General features: G+C 51.4%; 1 protein-coding gene across 1 annotated transcript; it reads left to right on the plus strand.

The window, feature by feature from the left end:
- The first annotated feature begins 10,343 nt into the window (after positions 1-10,343).
- On the plus strand, positions 10,344-15,262 carry LOC119333830 (E3 ubiquitin-protein ligase RING1-like). The gene is made up of 2 exons (XM_037606588.1): positions 10,344-11,582; positions 14,999-15,262. The coding sequence occupies exon 1, from the start codon at positions 10,449-10,451 to the stop codon at positions 11,556-11,558; it is 1,110 nt and encodes a 369-aa protein (XP_037462485.1). The 5' UTR covers positions 10,344-10,448; the 3' UTR covers positions 11,559-11,582; positions 14,999-15,262.
- The last annotated feature ends 6,866 nt before the right edge of the window (positions 15,263-22,128 follow it).

The raw sequence follows: 22,128 nt of genomic DNA on the forward strand, positions 1-22,128 counted from the left end.
CCCTGGGCCCCGCGGGCCGGCGGCGGCGCCTGGCGGCGGAAGCGCCACGTGGCAGACGCCGGTTGGCGGAGGGCGGCAGAGCGGACGCGTGCGGGGGAGATCGGACATGTCCGGGTGCGGAGAGGACCTAGGTTAGGGTTTGGACAGGGATTGATCTGCGAATTTCGGGGGGAGGGGCTTATTTATAGGTAGAGGGAGCTAGGAGAGTCCAAATGAGGTGCGGTTTTCGCCCACACGATCGTGATCGAACAACCGAGAGCATGGAGGGGAGTTAGATGGGTTTTGGGCCACTTTGGAAGGGGTGTTGGGCTGCAACTCAAAGAGGGCTTTGCGGTTACCCGGTTAACCGTTGGAGTACCAAACGAACTCCAAATGGCACGAAACTTGACAGGCGGTCTACCGGTGCTATACCAAGGCCGCTTGGCAAACCTCGGGCCATTCCGAGAAAGTTTAACTCCCACACACAACAGGAGACGAAAAGGGAACGCCGGAGGACATAGGAGCGCCGGATTGCAAAACGGACAATGGGGAAAATGCTCGGATGCAAGAAACGAACACGTATGCGATGCACATGATGACACAATGTGAATGATGACATGATAAAATGCAACACGCAAGCAGATGACATGGCAACGAAGGCGAATAACTGGCGGACACCTGGCGCATCGAAACCGGGGCGTTACACCTCGCCTGTCAAAGGCTCTGGTGGTGACGCCTGCTTGGGCTCCACATTGACTTCCTCCCTGCCGTTGAGCTGGTCTTGGTCTTGTTGCACCAAAATGGATGCCTTTTCTTGATGCTCTCGCCTGCGCTTGCTCCCTTTGCACCAAAGAGGAAAGGAGGACACTGCACGGGCTGGCGCCCGACTGGCGCCCTTGGTCGTCATGGATTGCGTCATGGGCACCTCGCGAGGTACCCCGCCTTGAACTCTCCGCCTCCTCGTGAGCCAGCCTGATGAGGCCGTGCCTGAGGAAGCTCCTTGTCGTCCGCCCCGCGAGGCTTGGCCCCTCGCGAGGGTCTTGAGCTTGTGTTGATGAAGATGGTCCGCGCTGGGCCCCCTTTGAGCCACGCCGCAGGCCGCAGGCAGGCAAGTCTGGGGACCCCCGTTCCCAGAACGCCGACAGTAGCCCCCGGGCCCACGGCGCACCCGAACTTGGCCGAGCAGAGAGGCAAAAGGGCAGGTGCGAAGCGTCGCGGGCCCTAACAGCCTCCGGCCTTGGGCGCCGTGTGGCGGTTGATTGGACGTGGGCGCCTCAGCAATCGCACGAGTTGATAAAGGAGCGGCATATGTCCTTTGCCCCCTTTGCTTTCTCCAGTTGCTGCTCAGATCCCCTTGCTTGCGCCTCTCCTTCCTGCCTTCAAAATCTTCAGATCTACTCCGTCCGCACGCCCTAGCCAGACATGGCGCCTCGCCAGGGCCCGGTCGGAGCTTGGTATTCGTCCTCCTTGGACTCGCCGAACATGTCAGAGGCGAGCCTTGCCCGGGTGCGCCAGATGGCGACGGCGCAGGGCATCGATGGGGCGAAGGTGTTCAAGGCCGGCTCTCCCCTCCCTGAGGGCCAAGGGAGCACCTTCTATCCGCTCTTCGTGAGCGCCATTGTCGCCTGTCTGGTGCCTCTCTTTTCTGAGTTCTTCTTATCTGTCCTCCGCCATTATAATCTTCAAGCCCTCCATCCCCACCCCAACTCTGTCCTTATTCTGGCAATCTTCGCCTACTATTGCGAGGCTCACGTAGGGGTGAAGCCCTCAGTGGCCTTGCTGCGCCACTACTTCTCCCTCTGGACCTCTCGTGGTTCCGTCTCTGCGTGTGCAAGCTTCATCGCATACGGCAGCTCCATCGCCATTTCGAACCCTGGGAAAAGGATCGAGGGCTTCAGAAGCAAGTTGGTCTTAGTGGATGCTGGGCGCATCCACCCTCGGCTGATCCTGCCCACGGGGCACCCCACGAGCTCCGACGACTGGTCCTGAGTGGAGCTTGTGGACCCCCGCGCGAAGCCGGTGTTGGAGAAGATGGACGCGGATCTGAGGCCGGCCAGCATGGCAGCGGCGAAGTTGACTGGTGCATCGCTGCTGAGGGAATTCCTGGAGCACCAGCTGGCTCTGCTTCGTCAGTACTCACTTCCGATGTGGAGGCCCCACCCGAGCCCCGCGATCTTGGCCGATGAGGATCTGGCTGCGGTTCTCCAGTCTTTGGTCGGGGGCGACGTGGCGAGGTTGGAGGGCGCTCCTACGCCCCTGTTCCTTCGCGAGGACTGGGAGCAGGTAGTGGGGTCCATGCCCACCTTCAACGGGGACGGGCCCGTGCCCGCGGAGGCTCCCGAGGACCCGGTGGACGTGTCTTCCGGCGACTCCAGCGAAGAGAAGGAAGGAGGGGAGCGGGAAGAGGGGGCTGACTCCGAGGTAGAGTCAAGGGCTCCCCCCCTTCGGCGCAGGTCCCGCGCTCTCCGCCTCTCTCTGAGTGACAATGACGAGGATGATGATGAGCAGGGCGGCGGGAGCCTGCCCCCGATCCCGAAGAAGGACCGGACTGGGCTGGTCCCCCGCGGGTCTGCCCCAGCCCCGAGGCAATCCGCATGCACACCTCCTACTCCCAAGCTCCTTGAAGCTGATCCTTGCAGCCGGCTCTCGGGCTTCAAGTACGGCCGGAGGCTGCTCGAGCCCGCGAGCGACGACCTGTAAGTGCTTGATTCATGTCTTGTTTCTTGTTCTGTTGCTGAGGCTTGACGTTGGTATTTCCCGGCTAGGCTGGCGCCCGCGGCAAAGAAGTCGAAGGGAGCTCCTGAGCCGGCTGGGACGAGCTCAGCCCCCATGGCCCAAGCGACTCTCGAGGAGCCCTTGCCTGATGCCGCCACCACAGCCGTCGTGGCGCAGCAGGCTCCACCTCAGGATACCGTGATCACGCTGCCGTCTTCTCCTACTCCACCGACTGCTGCTTCCCCGACCACTGTTCTAGATCGCGCTATTGCCTAACTGGACCGTCTGCGGCAGGATCTTCTGGGCGCCGACCCTCGTTTAGTGGCCGGGCGCTTGGAGCTAACTTCTGGCTAGATTCGCTCCGATGCTTCAATTCGGGTGGCGCTGGTCCAGGCCTCGATGGCATGCGACGAGGAGAAGCGGGCCGTCCTTGGGGCGAAGGCTGCCCGCGATGCTACCTTGGGGGAGGTGGCTAACGTCCGAGGTCGCTGCGAGGCGCTGGAGAGCGAGCTGAAGGGCCTGCAGAACCAGCTCGCCGAGGAGGCCCGCCTTTGCCAAGAGCAGGAGGAAGGCATGAAGGCTCGCGAGGCGGCTGTCAAGGACCGGGACGCCAAGCTCAAGAAGCACCGTGACCGCCTAGGCGCGCTGGAGCAAGAGCTGGAGGCGAGGAAGGTTGAGCTGGATGGCAAGGCACATGTTCTTTCCGAGGATCGCGTGGCCTTTGCGGAGATGGAGGAGAAGGCTCGCACTTCATTGAAGATGCTTTATGAGAGCGGCCTGGAGAGCCCGCTGGTCGGCGAGGAGGATGGCCCCACCAAGCTGCTTCTCTTCCTGGTTCGTGCTCTTGAAGATGTCACCCTTGGCCTTGGCCCTACGGCTGAGGCCGAGGCACGCGTCTTGTCTTCTGCAGCACTGACGCGGGTCTTCACCCACATCTATCTTCGCGACCCCAACGTCGACCTCGACAGCCTGCTGGAGCCAGCGAGCGGTGAGCTTGCCACTGCCGCTACTGAGGCCGTGAAGGGTCGTGCGGAGGCTCTGTTGGGGAAGTTCCGGGCCTTCAGCACCAAGCCGAAGCGGAGCGCTGCTAGCCCTGCTGCTCCACAAGGCGAACTCGCTCCGCACAGCTCCACCGCCGGCAAATGACTCCGTCGTGGCTCCCGTCCTGCTTTTAATTCCTGCACATGTACCATGCCTCGGGGAGGCGTTAAAATTTGTTGTGATAACAGTATGGACTATAATATTTGCTTTTGAATTCCCTGAAATTTGCATTATTCCTTCCTACTTGCTTATGTTCTACGCTGGCAGAGCCCGGCCCCGTGCATACCTCAGCCGCCGTTAGCCCCGACCGGAAACCAGGACGGGACCAAGGGGTGAGGGGCTACGTGACAAGTTAGGCTCCTGAGTCGCGATGCTCAGGAGTCCCCCTTGGTGCTCGAACAACAAGTAGGGAGGTGAGATGTGGGGGTGACTCCTTAGGGAGGTGAGATGGGGGTGGATCTGCCGTTCTACGTCTGCAGAGCCCGGCCCCGCGCATACCTCAACCGCCGTTAGCCTTTCGGAACTAAGGAGTGAGGGGCTACGTGACCAGTTAGGCTCCTGAGTCGCGATGCTCAGGAGTCCCCCTTGACGCTCAAACGGCCTTCATACCTTGGCTCCGCTCGGGGAGGGACGTGCGACGAACCAGGCCCGGGGGGCCTGGCTGGGTGGCGTGCGTCTAGGCGTGACCCAGGCGCAGCCCCCGTGCCCAACCCCCTCGCGCGACACTCCCGAGGGGAGGCGTTGCGATGAGGCTAGACACTGAGCTCTGGGCTCCCTGAGGTTGATGCGGCCCGGGGGCCACCCTCAGTTGTTTATCACCAGCGTGGAGCATAGCGCTTCCGTATGTGTACGGGCATAGCCGCTCCTTGGCAGTGTCGTCAGCCAGCACGGAGCATGGTGCTTCCACTGGTGCGTGGGAGGGGGCTCCCCTCCGGGAGGAGCCCCCGGGGCGTGTACAGCCCCGCCCTGACACGTGGCTGGCACGGTAGGGCTTGACGAGGTGTATCTGGGCACCCGTGAGCTAGCATGGGACTCACGGGGCCCTACCTCTAGGTGGGTTGCGCCTGGCTCTGGGCCTTATCTTGGAGTGTGTTCCTGCAAATTTGGCTAGATGCCGGTGCTCTACGTCCTCGGGTCCCGGCCCTCGAGCTGGTCTCAGTCGTCGCTGGTATGCCAGGTCGCGATGCCGTGGACAAGACCAGAGGGTGAGGGCTGGAGAGCTGGTAGGAGCCCTAAGTCGCGATGCTCAGGTACCCCCCCTTTAACGCATAAGCTGGGTTAGATGTCGAAACTCTACGTCCTCGGGTCCCGGCCCTCGAGCTGGTCCCAGCCGTCGCTGGTACGCTAGGTCGTGATGCCGTGGACAAGACCAGAGGGTGAGGGCTGGAGAGCCGGTAGGAGCCCTGAGTCGCGATGCTCGGGTACCCCCCTTTAACGTGCAAGCTTGGTTAGATGTCGAAACTCTATGTCCTCGGGTCCCGGCCCTCGAGCTGGTCTCAGCCGTCGCTGGTATGCCAGGTCGCGATGCCATGGAAAAGACCAGAGGGTGAGGGCTGGAGAGCCGGTAGGAGCCCTGAGTCACGATGCTCAGGTACCCCCCCTTTAACGTGCAAGCTTGCGACATCCAGGAAGAAAAGGTGCCACAGACAGGCACCAAATAACAAGCATGATGGGTCGAAAGCATGGCCCTAAGATAAACGCAAGAGGGGTACACGCCGCTGGGTCTGGCCCGAGCGACTTGGGGATGATGCAGCCCGAGGGGCGCCCCCAATAAAGTAAGCTAAGAACATGAAATAAAAGGGATACACGCCGCAGGGACGGACCCACGCGGCCTGGGAATAATGCGGCCCTGAGGGCGCTTCCAGCTGGAAATGAAACTTGAAAGATGTCACCTGATAATGTTGGGGACGAAGGGGTGTTGGTGTAGCAGACTCGGTGGGCTGCGGGAGCCGATCCTCACGAGCCCCCAGGCCCAGGGGCCTCAAGAGGCTCCGGAGGCGCTGGTGGCTCCTCGCGGACCATCTTCATCTCCACCAGGGCTACGGAATGCCTGACCTCTTGAGCCTCCAGGATGGCCCTCATGAGGCACGCGGCAGCCGCGTTCGGCAAGCCATAAGGCATGCGAACGTAGCTATGGGGCGGACCCTCGCAGCGTCCCACTTGCGAGGGCCAGAGGCGCTCCTGAGACGCGGCTCAGTTGAGCCCTGGTATGTCGATGCAGACGCGCAGCCCACCATCCTCGCCTGGATGGGGGGCCACAGCGGGTAAGCGGCGGCTGCCTCTCATGACTCTTGACTCCTGTAGCTCCTGAATGGCCTTGCTGACGAACTCTTGAGGGTTTGGCCCTCCTTGCCTTGCTCCTTGAGGGAAACGTGCTTCGAAACACGCCTCCACGTGGTGCCCAAGCGCCTCCCTCATGACCTTGGCGAGGTCGGCGGCCCTCCAGGGGAGAGCCCCCGAGCCCTGCCTGAGGAGGGCGCCGGGCGCGCTTCCCTATGCGATGGAAGGAGGTTCCCCCTGAGCAGGCGCGGGCCCTGAGGGGCCTGCCTCCTGAGGGGCTGGGCCGGACGATGTCTTCTTCTTCTTGGGGGCGGCTGAGGCGCCCCAGGAGCTTCATTGCCCGCGCAGGGCGGGGTGCGGTGCAGCGAGAAGGACGTCGCGGACGAGCTCGGCGACTCGGTCGAGCCACTCTTCATAGACGTCGTTGATTGGGCGGTAGCGCAGGAGCTCGTTTGCCGCGATAAGCGCAGCTCGAGCCTCCATGGCCGCGCGGGGCGCGGGGGACGAAGAACCAGCGGGGGTGAGCGAGGGTGTAGCAGTGCGGCCATCTCGCCTCATGGGTGGATGCTGGGACGATGCTTGTTGCTCGTTCCCTGCTGGGCCGGTGGCGGCGTTGACGGCAGGTGACGGGGAACGACGGGGGCGCCCGCCTACGGGAGCCGTTTGGGTGACGCGGGAAGCGAGGGCGGCTCGGCGCTCGGCGCGAGCCCGGCGAGTGTCAGACATGGATGCGATGGTCGGAGAAGAACAGGATGACGGAAGGCGAATTCCGGCGCACCCCTACCTAGCGCGCAAAATGTCGGATTTCGGGTTCCGGCAGACCCTTGAGGTTCGAACACTGGGGTGCGCACGGAGATTTCGCCCTCTACCTACCTGCTCCTCGCCGAATCGCTTGGATCTAAACTACGAAAGAAACAGCACAAGAGACACAGGGTTTATACTGGTTCAGGCCACCATTGTGGTGTAATACCCTACTCCAGTGTGTGGTGTGGTGGATTTCCTCTTGGGCCAATGATGAACAATACAAGGAAGAACAGCCTCGCGAGGGTCTGTTCTTGGCTGGTGCGATGAACTGCTAGGAGGAGTTCAGTCGCTCTCTCTCTCTCTCTCTCTCTCTCTCTCTCTCTCTTGATTCTAGATGTATGCCAGATGCTCGATCCAGCCTCTTGATACCCGATCCCCTCTACCCTGGGGGTGGCTAGTCCTATTTATAGGCAAAGGCCCTGGGCCTCTCCCCAAATATTGAGCGGGAAGGGCGCCAACAATTGGCCATTTTGAAGGGGAACATCGAGTACACTTATCCTGACTAAAGTTGGTCCTCGCCTGTCAAAGGCTCTGGTGGTGACGCCTGCTTGGGCTCCACAATGACTTCCTCCCTGCCGTTGGGCTGGTCTTGGTCTTGTTGCACCGAAATGGATGCCTTTGCTTGATGCTCTCGCCTGCGCTTGCTCCCTTTGCACCAAAGAGGAAAGGAGGACACTGCGCGGGCTGGCGCCCGACTGGCGCCCTTGGTCGTCATGGCTTGCGTCATGGGCACCTCGCGAGGTACCCCGCCTTGAACTCTCCGCCTCCTAGTGAGCCAGCCTGATGAGGCCGTGTCTGAGGAAGCTCCTTGTCGTCCGCCCCGCGAGGCTTGGCCCCTCGCGAGGGTCTTGAGCTTGTGTTGATGAAGATGGGCCGCGCTGGGCCCCCTTTGAGCCACGCCGCAGGCCGCAGGCAGGCAAGTCTGGGGACCCCCGTTCCCAGAACACCGACAGTGGGTAATGTGCTGTGTGAAGTCAGTGAGGTATTCTGTCAAGGTCAACAGAGAACTCCTAGAAACTTTCTACCCCTCGAGAGGACTACGGCAGGGTGATATGCTAAGTCCGTATTTGTTTTTATTCGTTGCTGAGGGGCTGTCCTGCCTGATGGACAGGGAGATCCGGAGGGGAGGGATCACTCCAATAAAAATAGCAAGGGGGAGCCCGGGCATTTCAAATTTGCTATTTGCTAATGACAGTCTGATCTTCTTCAAGGCTTGCAAAGAAGAAGCAAAAACCATCGTAGAGATTCTGGACAGATTCCAGAAGGGTTCGGGTCAATTACTGAGTAACAACAAGTGTTCGGTTTTGTTTAGCGAGATATGTCCAGCCTCAAATCAACTCGAGGTGAAATCTAAACTGCAAATCACGACATCTACCTTTGAAAGCAAATATCTAGGTTTGCCCACCCACGAGGGCCGAATGAAAGAAGAGCAATTTCAACCAATCATGGAAAGATTCGTGAAGAGATGCTTTGACTAGAATGAGTGATATATGTCCCATGATGCAAAAGAAACCCTTGTAAAATCTGTATTACAAGCCCTCCCCACCTACTGTATGAGTGTGTTTAAGATGACACAAGGTTTCTGTGATAAGTATGAAAGACTAATCAGAGATTTTTGGTGGGGGGAGGAAAATGGGCATCGAAAAGTCCATTGGATGGCATGGGACCGGATGACAAAACCTAAGAGGGGAGGGGGCATTGGGTTTAGGGACATGAGTCTCTTTAACCAAGCCCTTCTAGCTAGGCAAGCATGGAGGTTGATCCAACGTCCAGATAGCTTGTGTGCACGGGTGCTAAAATCTAAGTACTATCCACACGGGGAGCTTATTGATACGGTCTTTGCATCCGAGGCCTCTCCTATTTGGCGTGGAATTGAACATGGACTGGAACTTCTAAAAGCAGGACTAATTTGGAGAATCGGTGATGGGAGGAAGATAAACATCCAGAGAGACAATTGGATACCTCGAAGGGAAGGCCTAAACCCAGCCAAGTTCATTCGAAGGTCCAGACTTCGTTGGGTCAATCAATTGATGCAACCCGATGGTAGCGGATGGAACACAGAGCTGATTCACCAATTATTCTATATGTTTGATGCGGAGGAGATCTGCAGCATAAGATTACCTAGAACAGGGGGCTCCGATATGTTGGCCTGGCACTACGAAAAGTCGGGCGTGTTCTAGGTGAGGAGTGCGTATAGACTGGCGGTATCGATCCGAAATCAGTCAAATACCACCACCTCGAGCTCGTCAGGCGAGGCTGATGATCGTAGCATATGGGACATAATCTGGAAGGCCAAAGTGCCAGAGAAAGTGAAGGTGTTCGGGTGGAGGGTCGCAACCGGCACTCTGGCCACAAAGAGGAACAAGTGGAAGCGTACTCTAGAAGCTGACAACACGTGTAACATATGTGGGGCGTGTGAGGAGGATGAATTCCACGCTGTCGTAGCCTGTACGAAGAGTAGAGGATTGAGACACGCCATGAGGAACCACTGGGACCTCCCGGGCGAGCAATTCTTTAGGAACACGGGCGAGGACTGGCTGCAGAACCTGCTTGGTCCTTGCAACCAAGAGACCAGAACTAGAATCCTGCTACTACTTTGGCGCAACTGGTTTTTTCGAGGCGACTGCACCCATAGTACAAGGAAGGAGTCAATCTGTCGATCCTCAGTTTTCTTGTTACAGTATGAGGAGGATCTCCACACATGTGTGCTTGGGAGTGTACCTGATCCGAGAGGCAAAAATGCTCTAGCCCAGGTAGGACATGATGCAGTTCATGGACCCAGAGTGTGTATACATGGGGAGGAGCCTGAGGCGCCTGCATCAGATCAGTGGGATCCCCTAGAGACGGGTACAGTTAAACTTAACACGGATACATGTTTTTTGGCTGCTAATGGGTCCTCTCAGGTCGGTGCAATCGCTCGCGATCATTGGGGTGTGGTTCTCTTCTCACTATCCGAACGAGGGGGGCATTGTAAATCTGTAGAGGAAGCTGAGGCGCAATCAACCTAGCTGGTCTGAATGTGATGTCGGAGCTGCACAACGGCTCCCTCATACTGGAGACGGATTGCAAAGCCTTGGCCGATAATCTGAATTTGGGCGGCAGATGTTTGTCAGCGTGCTTTCCAGTGATCGAGGATATCAAACAGGAATTCACTAAATTCAGCAATGTGAAAGTTCAGTACGCCAACAGGAAGAAGAATATGATGGCCCATTTACTGGCTGCCCGTGCTAGGACGATGGGAGACCTGCTATGTGTGCCGGGAGTACCGGAGGACCTGTTGGGCGACCTGATTGCCGACTTTGGGTTGGCTGAAGAGTAATTTTGTTACTCTTGTACCTCAAAAAAAAAAAAGGAAAGAATACTGGTAGTCAGTTAAATGTTTGACACGAAATCAACCCGATTAACAAAATTCAAACCAAACTCTGACACCTGACGTGTTGTAATCGAATCAATCGGAAACTAACTAACCTCTTGGCCGCAAGGAAACACCGTCCGGGGTCACCGCCGCTCTTGATAAAATCGGAGAAACCCAGAAAAAAAAGGACTAAACGAGATACTGAGAGCCGAAGACCTAAATTCCGTAGAGAAAACTCGCATCGCCGCCGCTGCCTAGATCGCCGGGCGCCGCCATGTCGACCCCGGGCGCCGCCTACTACGCTTCCCTCGCGCGCAAGCAGTACTTCTGCTACCAATGCAACCGCACCGTCCTCATCGCCGCCTCCGCCGCGGCCGCCGGCGAGCTCTCATGCCCCGACTGCCGCGGCGACTTCCTGGAGGAGGTCACCGTCCCCGCCCCCACCATCCTCCCCTTCCCCTTCGCCTTCCCCCCTATGATGCCCACCGCCTCCTCCCCGTCCCGATCCTCCTCCTCCTCCACCGCCGCGCCCCCCTCCAGCGACCTCTCCAACTTCCTCACCAGCATCCTCGACCTCCAGGAGGGCCGCCGCGTTAGGTCCAGGAGCGGGAGCGGTGCCGCCTCGGCCGCTGGCACGGCCACGCCTGAGAACGAGCCGGAGTCCTTCGACCCGCTCGTGTTTTTCCAGAACTACATCCACACCCTCATGGAGGGGGGCGCCAACATCCAGGTGCTCCTCGACGACGCCAGCGTCAACCTCGCCCCCGGCCTAGGCGGCCGTGCCGGTGGGACAAGCTACGGGGACTACTTCGTCGGCCCGGGACTGGAGCAACTCATCGAGCAGCTCGCCGAGAACGATCCCAACCGCTATGGCACGCCGCCGGCTGCCAAGTCCGCCCTGACCACTCTTCCTGACGTCGTTGTCACCGATGCCATGGTTGCGGCGGCAGAGGGCGCCGAGTGTGCTGTGTGCAAGGAAGATTTCTCACCTGGAGATGGGGCCAAGCAGATGCCCTGCAAGCATATCTACCACGCAGATTGCATCGTACCCTGGTTGGAGCTCCACAATTCGTGCCCCATTTGTCGCTTTGAGCTGCCCACCGATGATCCTGATTATGAGGGCAATAAGGCCTCAAACGCACAGTCAGCTGTTGGTATCGCTGCTGCTGCTGCATCTGGGAGCTCTGGTGCTGCTGAGGAAGGAGGGGAGGAGAGTGGGGAGGCTGCAAGGGTGGTGGAAAGGAGATTCAATGTGTCATTGGCTTGGCCGTTTGGTGGATTGGCAGGTCAAACACCACAGCAAGATGGGAACAATGCCGGTGCTGGCAGTAGCTCACAGGACAGCGGTTCGCAGGATGGAGCTGGTGGCAGTAACAAAAATTGAACACAAATCTGTGATCAGTTGGAGGTATTTACATCTTTAAACACAGCCTTTTGTATCGGATGCAACTTGGTAGACTAGATTATATCCTGTTAATAACTCTTTGATTGTAGCAGAAATTGCTTCAATTCCTGTTTACTATTCTTTTCTTGACTAGTGGAGAAAGAACTACCCATGTTTACAGAATAGTTTGCTAAATGCAATTACATTTCATAATCATAAACGGTTAGGACTTAAAAGCTGGAGATGCTATAGTACAAACTTGACTGTTCACATCAATTTCAGGCATATCTCTGATGTGGTGGTTTTGTGTCATTGTAGTATCAGCAACAGTTGCATATGCTCATTAAGACTTGTATATAAGTTTGTAATAATAAGCTATTCGTATTAAACAGTAGGAAGGTGTTATCACAATGATACACTACTGAAATTTTATTTGATGACCAAGCCTATCTTCTACTTATAGAGGTTTGTTGGTTTGCTCGAAACATATCATAACAAATTTCGTAAGAAACAAAAAAGCTGTCGCTGCATTTTGATGTCGTTTATCCTCTCCACGTGGATGATTTAGGAAGAGGAACAATATAATTTTTTTCCCAGAATGATCACAACACGCTGATGCAGATCTTAGGCGCAGTCAGGGATGAGCTTTGCCAGTGGTGCGCACTTGGGAGCCCTAGGCATCTAAGTTCCCATAGTGGCTCCAGTTAATCATCAATGCACAAACCTTATAGGCTAACACATTTTCGTTCTGGCCGTTTTCTCTTTTATTTTGACTAGAAGATAGTTGCCTGTGTGTTGCAACGGGGGAATAAATATTATAGTAGAGATTTACCTGCCCATATTTGGTAAGCACTTATTATCTTACCAAAGAAAACAGAATTTTATTCGGCAAGTCAATAAATGGTGGGGCAGGGAGGTAGTCTTTATGGAAAAACCGATAGAAAAACCAGAGACGAGAGGGAAAAAATTAAAAAGGGAGAGGAAGGAGGGGATGTACGTAAGGTTGGACGAAGGAGGAGCGGACAACAGAACTTTACGTCTTCTTTAAGTAGGAGAGATTTTTTTTTCTTTTAGTTTTTGGTTTGCACTTTGGGTCGACTAAGTTTGTTGGATGATCCAGACTCTAGTCTCATCCACGCACAGACATCTAGTTTCACTAGCTGTCTTAGAAGATCATATGTGTTGATTAGGTTCTTTTAGTGAGGATCCTATCATTCTGCATATATAAGCAGAAGAGGGTCTTGAAATTTCACCGTTCTCAAATCATTTGTTGCGAGTCAATCTACTTCAAATAGACCAATAAATTTACGTATACATCTCAGGAATTCAAAACATCTCTTCTTTTTTCTGCAATTCTAGTTTTTTTAGTTAAGAGGCTGTTGCTTTCAAGTCAAAATGTCAGCAATGAATCATAATGCCATTTATGTTCTCTCAAGTGTGATAATTTTGTTGACTGTACTGTGGCTGTCACTTTTATCATCTCTCCGATGAAGTCAGTAGGTTATTGAGAGACTTTGTCATACGCGAGTGTGAGTGCATGGCCTCTCACATAAATTTTATTTTTTACTTTGTTGGGTATTACATTAATTTTGTTAGTTTGGATGCTTCTCTTTGGTTAGTTTCTTTCGAACAGGTAGATATAATTATTTGATACTACTGTTAAGGATTATTAGTATTGGTCTATGAGTCCTTATTAGTCTATGTTTAGTTTCCTTACACCTCAAGTCATGTGTAATATATATATGCCCCTTGGGCCTTCAATAAAGATAAGTTGCTTTCCTAACAACTAGCAGTTACGCCAAGTCATTTGTAGAAAAGAGGTTTGGACTGTATCTTGTTTGATCAAGCGAAACACAACAGTTTTGCTCAGAGCAGCAACTCATGTAAGACGCCTTTTGTCCATTCAACCAGCTAGCAGGCAACCATGTATGGGATATTCGAAAATTAAATAGGAATAGGGAGAGATGCCTTGCCTTGTCTAAGGCTTCTAAACTTCTGATACTTTTGTCGGGTTGGGTGCACACAACTTGACATTGATATGGGCCCTTCCTTTGCACAACTCCTGTTCAAATCTGCCTCTTGTGTAATCCCTTGTTTGGATGCATTTGAGGATAGAATTTGTTGATCATTGCCTCCTTGATTTGTTTAGATTGGCTGGCCAATTTTTTTTACAGTTGCTACAGTCTTTTGTGACCAGCCAGCTAATGGTATAGTTCATTCTGGTTCTGACAAAATATGTAGCAGAGAGATCAAGATAAGGTGCTCTGTTATTAGTTATTAGGAACTCTGTATTCGTCCGCTAAGAAGTTGAGAACCTTGTTGTCAGCATAATTATGTTTTCATAAGTTTTCCACAAGTTATCCGTATACGAGCACCCAGGTATCAGTCCCTACTCCACGAGAGGACCATAGTTATCTGTCCCTACTCCGGTATCATTTCCGGAATGTTTGCTTTTTGCAAGCGTCACTTTAGAACAAAAATGGTGAACAGATTAAAATATGCATTCCTTTTCAAGATTTTTTTTGCATATATTTAGAAAAGTTTTTTTTTTCATTTCTTGCATATTCTCATTGGGTTCTCTACTCAGTTATAGTGACCATGATCTTCATGCTTGCTGTTTTGTTGGTTGTTGGTTTGGCTGTTGAATGATTACACAGTAATATCTCACAAAGTATGATTGATGGCTTCAATTGTTGAAGAATGCTCAAATACATGTTCTGTGCAAATTTCTTTGACGTCTTCCCTTCAGGCCTGTTTGGTTAGAAATATATTTTTCTAGGTTCAGATTGCATTCACAGTCCCCATTGTTTCCTTTGTATTTTTTTTGTGTGACTCCTCTGGCAGCCGCTTTATTGGACTGTCCTGGCTACTCATCTCTTATGTGTTATATCCATCATTCGTCAATTAGCCATCCAAGGATATAGCTATTGACCACATTACTGCCTCACTATTTTCTTCTTCTTAAAAAAAGTGCACCTTTTAATTTACAAATAAAAAGTTTTTTCTTCCACTTTGCAACGTGTATAGATGAAATCAAAGATTCATCTGCTAAATCCATGAGCTCTCGTGGTAATACATCGGTCAAACACAGAGCTATATTGTGCCTATTTTTTTGAATAGCTTGAACACTTTGAGCTTATATATACTGTTTACAACTGTTGTAATAGGAAGTTCCTAGACTGTCGTAGAAAGAAGATGCTACATCTTGTTTGCTGGAAAACAAAACAAACGAAAAACATGCTACATCTGGTTGTGTTCAATGCCAACTTTGATTTCTGCATCTTTTTTTTTTGTCGACACCCACCAAGTTTTGCTGCTTTCGTGTGCATCGATGAAGTTATATGGATCTCTCCTCTTTGCCAGTACTCGGAGGCTCCTGTTGTCCCTCCCCCTTTACAAGAGTATCAGCTACTAACAACAATCTTATTATCTGCCTGCAGGTCTCCTTGTCGGCGATGCGTCCAGAGGTCGACAATGTTGATGCGCCACCGTGAGTTATACTACAGACAATCGAAAGACCAAAGGAATTTAGAGCCTGTTTATTTGGTGGAACAAAACAGTGTTGGTTTTAGTTGTCGTTGTCGCTGTCCGTTAGGGCGTGTACGCAAGGCACAGAGACTGCCGTGGCAGGAAGTTGTGCGTTGCGTAGACTCTTTGTGCAGATTTGTTAAATTGATTCTCGTTTATGGACCCCAACCTACCTAGCTTTGCCTGTGTCGTGTGGGGTTGAGATGAGATGGGTGCTCCTTGGCGAGCAAAGTTAGAAGAAATTATGTGTGTTTGCAGGGAATGCGCGGAACCCTTCAATTTTTCACTGTGAGTGGGTGCTGACCGCTTGACGAATTCCAACTTCACTGATGCGTAAGACTGATAGCCGGCAAATTTTGAGATTGCCAGCCGTCAAATTGCTTATGGGCTTCATCAAGGAAAACACGGCGCCACGGGCAGGCCGGGCTTCCTCTCCCTGCACCACATTAGACGGTGGTGCTCTGAGCTCTCCGTCCGTTCAATACCGTTCGTTGTTTCCCCGCAAAAAGAAAACTACGACACAGTGAGACTCTAGCCATCTTAGGTCATTCATTTGCCCCACAGTTAACTTCTCTAGTACTCCCTCCGTTCCTTTATCTAAGGTGCATTTCTTTTTATAAAAATTTCACAATATAAGGTGTATTTGTTGTAATCTCACTTAATCCCTCTTTTACCCCTCCACGGCCGACATACATGGTAGCTATCCTTCTGATGCTAAAATCAAGCCAAGCACTTAATGCGTTTTGTTGGGGAAAAAAGGAACCATCATTAATTAGGAAAATGTATATCCTCCCGTCCCATGCAATCCCATTATTTTATTGTTTCCTCTTTGAGAGCATATAGAACAATTTTCTCTACCTGATCTAAGCCTTTTCCTGAGAACAGAAAGCATCACACGAACAAAACTTCTGAATGGACGCCTTTTCTCTTCCACCATGGATCCGTTCACGCTAGAGGAAGATAGGTTCAACTCGTTGCTGCATGTTTTTAGCCAAGAGGATGATCCCGCTATGGAACTGTTCAGTCAGGTGGAAGAAACGGACGAGTCCTTGGGCCTGTTTAGTGAGGTGCAAGACCACGGCCGGTGTCTCGCCGAGGACTTGTCGCCTCTGTTGTCCGACGTGAAGCTCGCCGACAACGGCGGTGTCCAACAAGCCGGGTTATTGCGCACACATGCTGCTCGACATCCGGTCTGTAACTTCTTCCAAGGCCGGAATCGCCACCGTCAAGAATGATGAGGCCCATAGCGATGCCGAGACCATCGATTCAGAGTTTGAAGCAATGCAAGCTGCCAGAGCAAGTGAAGTGCGTGTGGAACGATTTTATGCCCCAGATTCAATGCCGGATTCGGTACCCCCAGGAATGGAATCATATAGGGATTTCATACTGAAGTCCTTGATGACATCGTATGATCCGAAGATGATGAAGAAATGACCACATAATCAGTGACGCAACTACTCTCCGCTTAGCACTAAATATTTGGTGTGATTTCATAAATTGTCAATGTGCCCAAAGTCTTTTTTTTATTGCATGAGTTTGTTAAGTGACATCATACTTTGGCATGAATGAAGCTCATTTTGTTGGTTACTGTTACTTGCAATGTTCTACTCTCAAAGCAATAGATAAGTCGAAGTCATGGAGTAATGAAAATCACCAAAAAATTTAACAACAAGTTCTTTTAAGATTACTTGATGGCATGGAGTAATAAGCATCAGAAAACAAAGAACAAGTTCGCTGAGATTATGAATAAGGCTACAAGTACAGTACGAGTATGTTTAAATTCATGATTGTATAAGTAACGAAGTTGCTAAGATTATTACTAATAACAAGCCACAAGAAGTACATCAAGCATCTGGAAGGGCTTCAATAGCAGCAATTACAACATCAGCATCGCAGGGTACTACGTCCGGAAGCATTTCGAGTGCCGCCAGAAATGACTTCCTCATGTGCGGAACCTTGTACCGGTTACCTCCTTTTTGCTTCAGTACCTCGCACATGCATGACTGAAGGGTAAGAAAAATACGGTTGCTTCTCTCAGCCGGGTAGGTGTCATATGCTTTTTTCACCTTTGCAACAATATCAGCAATTTTACCAGGGGACATCTTCTCAAAAAGAGCCTGAAGTGCAGCAAAGAATCCTAAGTCAAGAATGTTCAAATCAGGTGAGTTCGGCGACTGACATGTAAGCCTAATATCCCATCCATCCGCCTGTGCCGCACAAAACACACTGTCATTCACAGCAATATGGGTCTTTGCATTATCTTGCTGAATGTATATTATGCGTCCGCGTTCCGAAGCCGGCCACAAAGCCTTGATGGCAGGTAGCAGCTTGTTCACCATATAATCTCTACTGACATCCTTCGTCACCGACGACAAAACCTTGGTTACCTCTTCCCCCCTCTCTCGGTAAGGGCTACGCCTCTTTGCAAAGTCCTGATATGTGAACGGCCAAATTCCAATCTTGCCATCAAAAGTCATGACACCATGATCATCATAACGAGGCCTTGCTACTGCTGCCAAGAACATCACTTTCTCGATAAATCCCTTGCTCTCTGTGCTGCGATAGGGTTCTTCTTCATCAGGTGCCAAGTAGTAGTTCTGGGTACCTTTAGTGCGGTAGAACCACTTCTCATCAATGTGAATGACATTGTACATGCTTTTAAATCTGGGTTCTTCAGGCACACTTAGCTCATCCAACATGGATAAACAAAACCGAATCCGACCCACCTTGTTGTCATCAGTACAATGCTTAAAATAGCGGAGACATTGAAAAAAAAAGTCGACCACATCGAGAAGCGGAGCGGCGAGTCTATCCCTATCCCACCTACCAAAAACTCCATTGCTCCCCTCCACACCAACGCCTCCTCCATTACCATCCCTCCCTCTGCTCCCACCTCTGCATTCCCCAAGCTCATCGATAAGTGCCATGGCGGGTGGATCCAGTTACCGCGGAGCTCGGCCAGGAGGGCGAGGCCTGCTGCGATGGTGGTGGGACTTGCTCCTTTTCTAGTGGTGTCTGCTCCACTATCGACGCGTCCTCACCGGCGGCGAGGCAGGAGATGGAGTGTGTGGCGCGGGAGAAATTTCTTGATCGGTTCACATGGGGGCGAGGTATGCATCGACATCATCCGCTACTCCACCTTCAAAGAACGAGCTCGGTTCATCGAAGAAAATGAAAGCATAGATCTAGATTTGATTTCTGGGCCATCCAGGAGACGGAGCCACGAGATCCAGTTCAGGCGGAGTTGTGGAGCCACTTCAGGACCCGAAATCCCTCACGGATCAACATCATGCGACCCTCCATGGTGGCCCTCTTCAACCCTCCACTAGAAGTGTTGCCGCCAGGGGTTCGCCCCCCTCGTCGACAGTAAGGCTTATTTGAAGGAAATATGCCCTAGAGGCAATAATAAAGTTATTATTTATTTCCTCATATCATGATAAATGTTTATTATTCATGCTAGAATTGTATTAACCGGAAACATAATACATGTGTGAATACATAGACAAACATAGTGTCACTAGTATGCCTCGACTTGACTAGCACGTTGATCAAGGATGGTTGTGTTTCCTAGCCATAGACATGAGTTGTCATTTGAATAACGGGATCACATCATTAGGAGAATGATGTGATTGACTTGACCCATTCCGTTAGCTTAGCACTTGATCGTTTAGTATGTTGCTATTGCTTTCTTCATGACTTATACATGTTCCTATGACTATGAGATTATGCAACTCCCGTTTACCGGAGGAACACTTTGTGTGCTACCAAATGTCACAACGTAACTGGGTGATTATAAAGGAGCTCTACAGGTGTCTCCGAAGGTACTTGTTGAATTGGCGTATTTCGAGATTAGGATTTGTCACTCCGATTGTCGGAGAGGTATCTCTGGGCCCTCTCGGTAATGCACATCACTATAAGCCTTGTAAGCAATGTGACTAATGAGTTAGTTGCGGGATGATGCATTACATAACGAGTAAAGAGACTTGCCGGTAACGAGATTGAACTAGGTATTGAGGTACCGACGATCGAATCTCGGGCAAGTAACATACCGATGACAGAGGGAACAACATATGTTATTATGCGGTTTGACCGATAAAGATCTTCGTAGAATATGTAGGAGCCAATATGAGCATCCAGGTTCCGCTATTGGTTATTGACCGTAGACGTGTCTCGGTCATGTCTACATAGTTCTCGAACCCGTAGGGTCCACACGCTTAAAGTTCAATGACGATCGGTATTATGAGTTTTGTGTTTTGATGTACCGAAGGTACTTCGGAGTCCCGGATATGATCACGGACATGACGAGGAGTCTCGAAATGATCGATTCGTAAAGATTGATATATTGGACGACTATGTTCGGACACCGGAATGGTTTCAGGGAGTTTCGGACATATACCGGAGTACCGGGGGGTTACCGGAACCCCCCGGGTAGTTTAATGGGCCAAGATGGGCCTTAGTGGAAAAGAGGAGGGGCGGCTAGGGCTGGCCGCGCGTCCACTCCCCCTCTAGTCCGAATTGGACAAGGAGGGGGGGGGGGGCGACGGCCCCTTTCCTTCCTCCTCTCTCCTTCCCTTCCTTTCCCCCTCCTACTCCAACTAGGAAAAGAGGGAGTCCTACTCCCGGTGGGAGTAGGACTCCTCCTGGCGCGGCCTCCTCCTTGCCGGCCACCCCCTCCCCCTGGTCCTTTATATACGGGGGCAGGGGGGCACCTGTAGACACAACAATTGATCTCTTGATCTCTTAGCCGTGTGCGGTGCCCCCTCCACCAGATTCCACCTCGATCATATTGTAGCAGTGCTTAGGCGAAGCCCTGCGTCGGTAGCAATATCATCACCGTCATCATGCCGTCGTGCTGACGGAACTCTCCCGTGAAGCTCTGCTGGATCGGAGTTTGCGGGACGTCATCGAGCTGAACGTGTGCTGAACTCGGAGGTGCCGTACGTTCGGTACTTGGATCGGTCAGATCGTGAAGACGTACGACTATATCAACCGCGTTGTGCTAACGCTTCCGCTTTCGGTCTACGAGGGTACGTGGACACACTCTCCCCTCTTGTTGCTATGCATCACCATGATCTTGCGTGTGCGTAGGATTTTTTTTGAAATTACTACATTCCCCAACAATGGTATCAGAGCCTGGTTTTATGCGTAGATGTTATATGCACGAGTAGAACACAAGTGAGTTATGGGCGATACAAGTCATACTGCTTACCAGCATGTCATACTTTGGTTCGGCGGTATTTTTGGATGAAGCGGCCCGGACCGACATTACGCGTACGCTTACGCGAGGCTGGTTCTACCGACATGCTTTGCACATAGTTGGCTGGCGGGTGTCAGTTTCTCCAACTTTAGTTGAACCCAGTGTGGCTACGCCCGGTCCTTGAGAAGGTTAAAAAGACACTAACTTGACGAACTATCGTTGTGGTTTTGATGCGTAGGTAAGAACGGTTCTTGCTCAGCCCGTAGCAGCCATGTAAAACTCGGAACAGCAAAGTAGAGGACGTCTAACTTGTTTTTGCAGGGCATGTTGTGATGTGATATGGTCAAGACATGATGCTAAATTTTATTGTATGAGATGATCATGCTTTGTAACAAAGTTATCGGCAACTGGCAGGAGCCATATGGTTGCCGCTTTATTGTATGCAATGCAATTGCCCTGTAATTGCTTTACTTTATCACTGAGCGGTAGCGATAGTCGTAGAAACAATAGTTGGCGAGATGATAACGATGCTACGATGGAGATCAAGGTGTCGCGCCGGTGACGATGGTGGTCATGACGGTGCTTTGGAGATGGAGATCACAAGCACAAGATGATGATGGCCATATCATATCACTTATATTGATTGCATATGATGTTTATCCTTTATGCATCATATTTTGCTTGATTGACGGTAGCACTATAAGATGACATCTCACTAAATTTCAAGGTATAAGTGTTCTCCCTGAGTATGCACCGTTGCAAAAGTTCTTCGTGCTGAGACACCACGTGATGATCGGGTGTGATAAGCTCTACACTCAAATACAACGGGTGTAAGACAGTTTTACACACACAGAATACTCACGTTAAACTTGACGAGCCTAGCATATACAGATATGGCCTTAGAACACTCAGACCGAAAGGTCAAGCGTGAATCATATAGTAGATATGATCAACACAGTGATGTTCACCATTGAAAACTACTCCATCTCATGTGATGATCGAACATGGTTTAGTTGATTTGGATCACGTGATCACTTAGGTGATTAGAGGGATGTCTATCTAAGTGGGAGTTCTTAAGTAATATGATTAATTGAACTTTAATTTATCATGAACTTAGTACCTGATAGTATTTTTGCTTGTCTATGTTATTGTAGATACATGGCCCGTGCTGTTGTTCCGTTGAATTTTAATGCGTTCCTTGAGAAAGCTAAGTTGAAAGATGATGGTAGCAATTACACGGACTGGGTCCGTAACTTGAGGATTATCCTCATTGCTGCACAGAAGAATTACGTCTTGGAAGCACCGCTAGGTGCCAGGCCTGCTGCAGATGCAACTGACGACGTTAAGAACGTCTGGCAGAGCAAAGTTGATGACTACTCGATAGTTCAGTGTGCCATGCTTTACAGCTTAGAACCGGGACTTCAACGACATTTTGAACATCATGGAGCATATGAGATGTTCCAGGAGTTGAAGTTAATATTTCAAGAAAATGCTCGGATTGAGAGATATGAAGTCTCCAATAAGTTCTATAGCTGCAAGATGGAGGAGAATAGTTCTGTCAGTGAGCATATATTCAAAATGTCTGGGTATAATAATCACTTGATTCAATTGGGAGTTAATCTTCCTGATGATAGTGTCATTGACAGAATTCTTCAATCACTACCACCAAGCTACAAGAGCTTCGTGATGAACTATAATATGCAAGGGATGAACAAGACTATTCCCAAGCTCTTCGCAATGCTAAAAGCTGCGGAGGTAGAAATCAAAAAGGAGCATCAAGTGTTGATGGTCAACAAGACCACCAGTTTCAAGAAAAAGGGTAAAGGGAAGAAGAAGGGGAACTTC

This window comes from Triticum dicoccoides, chromosome 1B (assembly GCF_002162155.2).
Source record: "Triticum dicoccoides isolate Atlit2015 ecotype Zavitan chromosome 1B, WEW_v2.0, whole genome shotgun sequence".
NCBI classification, from domain to species: domain Eukaryota; kingdom Viridiplantae; phylum Streptophyta; class Magnoliopsida; order Poales; family Poaceae; genus Triticum; species Triticum dicoccoides.

Excerpts from the sequence above, each read along its gene's own strand:
- LOC119333830 (XM_037606588.1), top strand. The coding sequence starts at position 10,449 with ATGTCGACCCCGGGCGCCGCCTACTACGCTTCCCTCGCGCGCAAGCAG.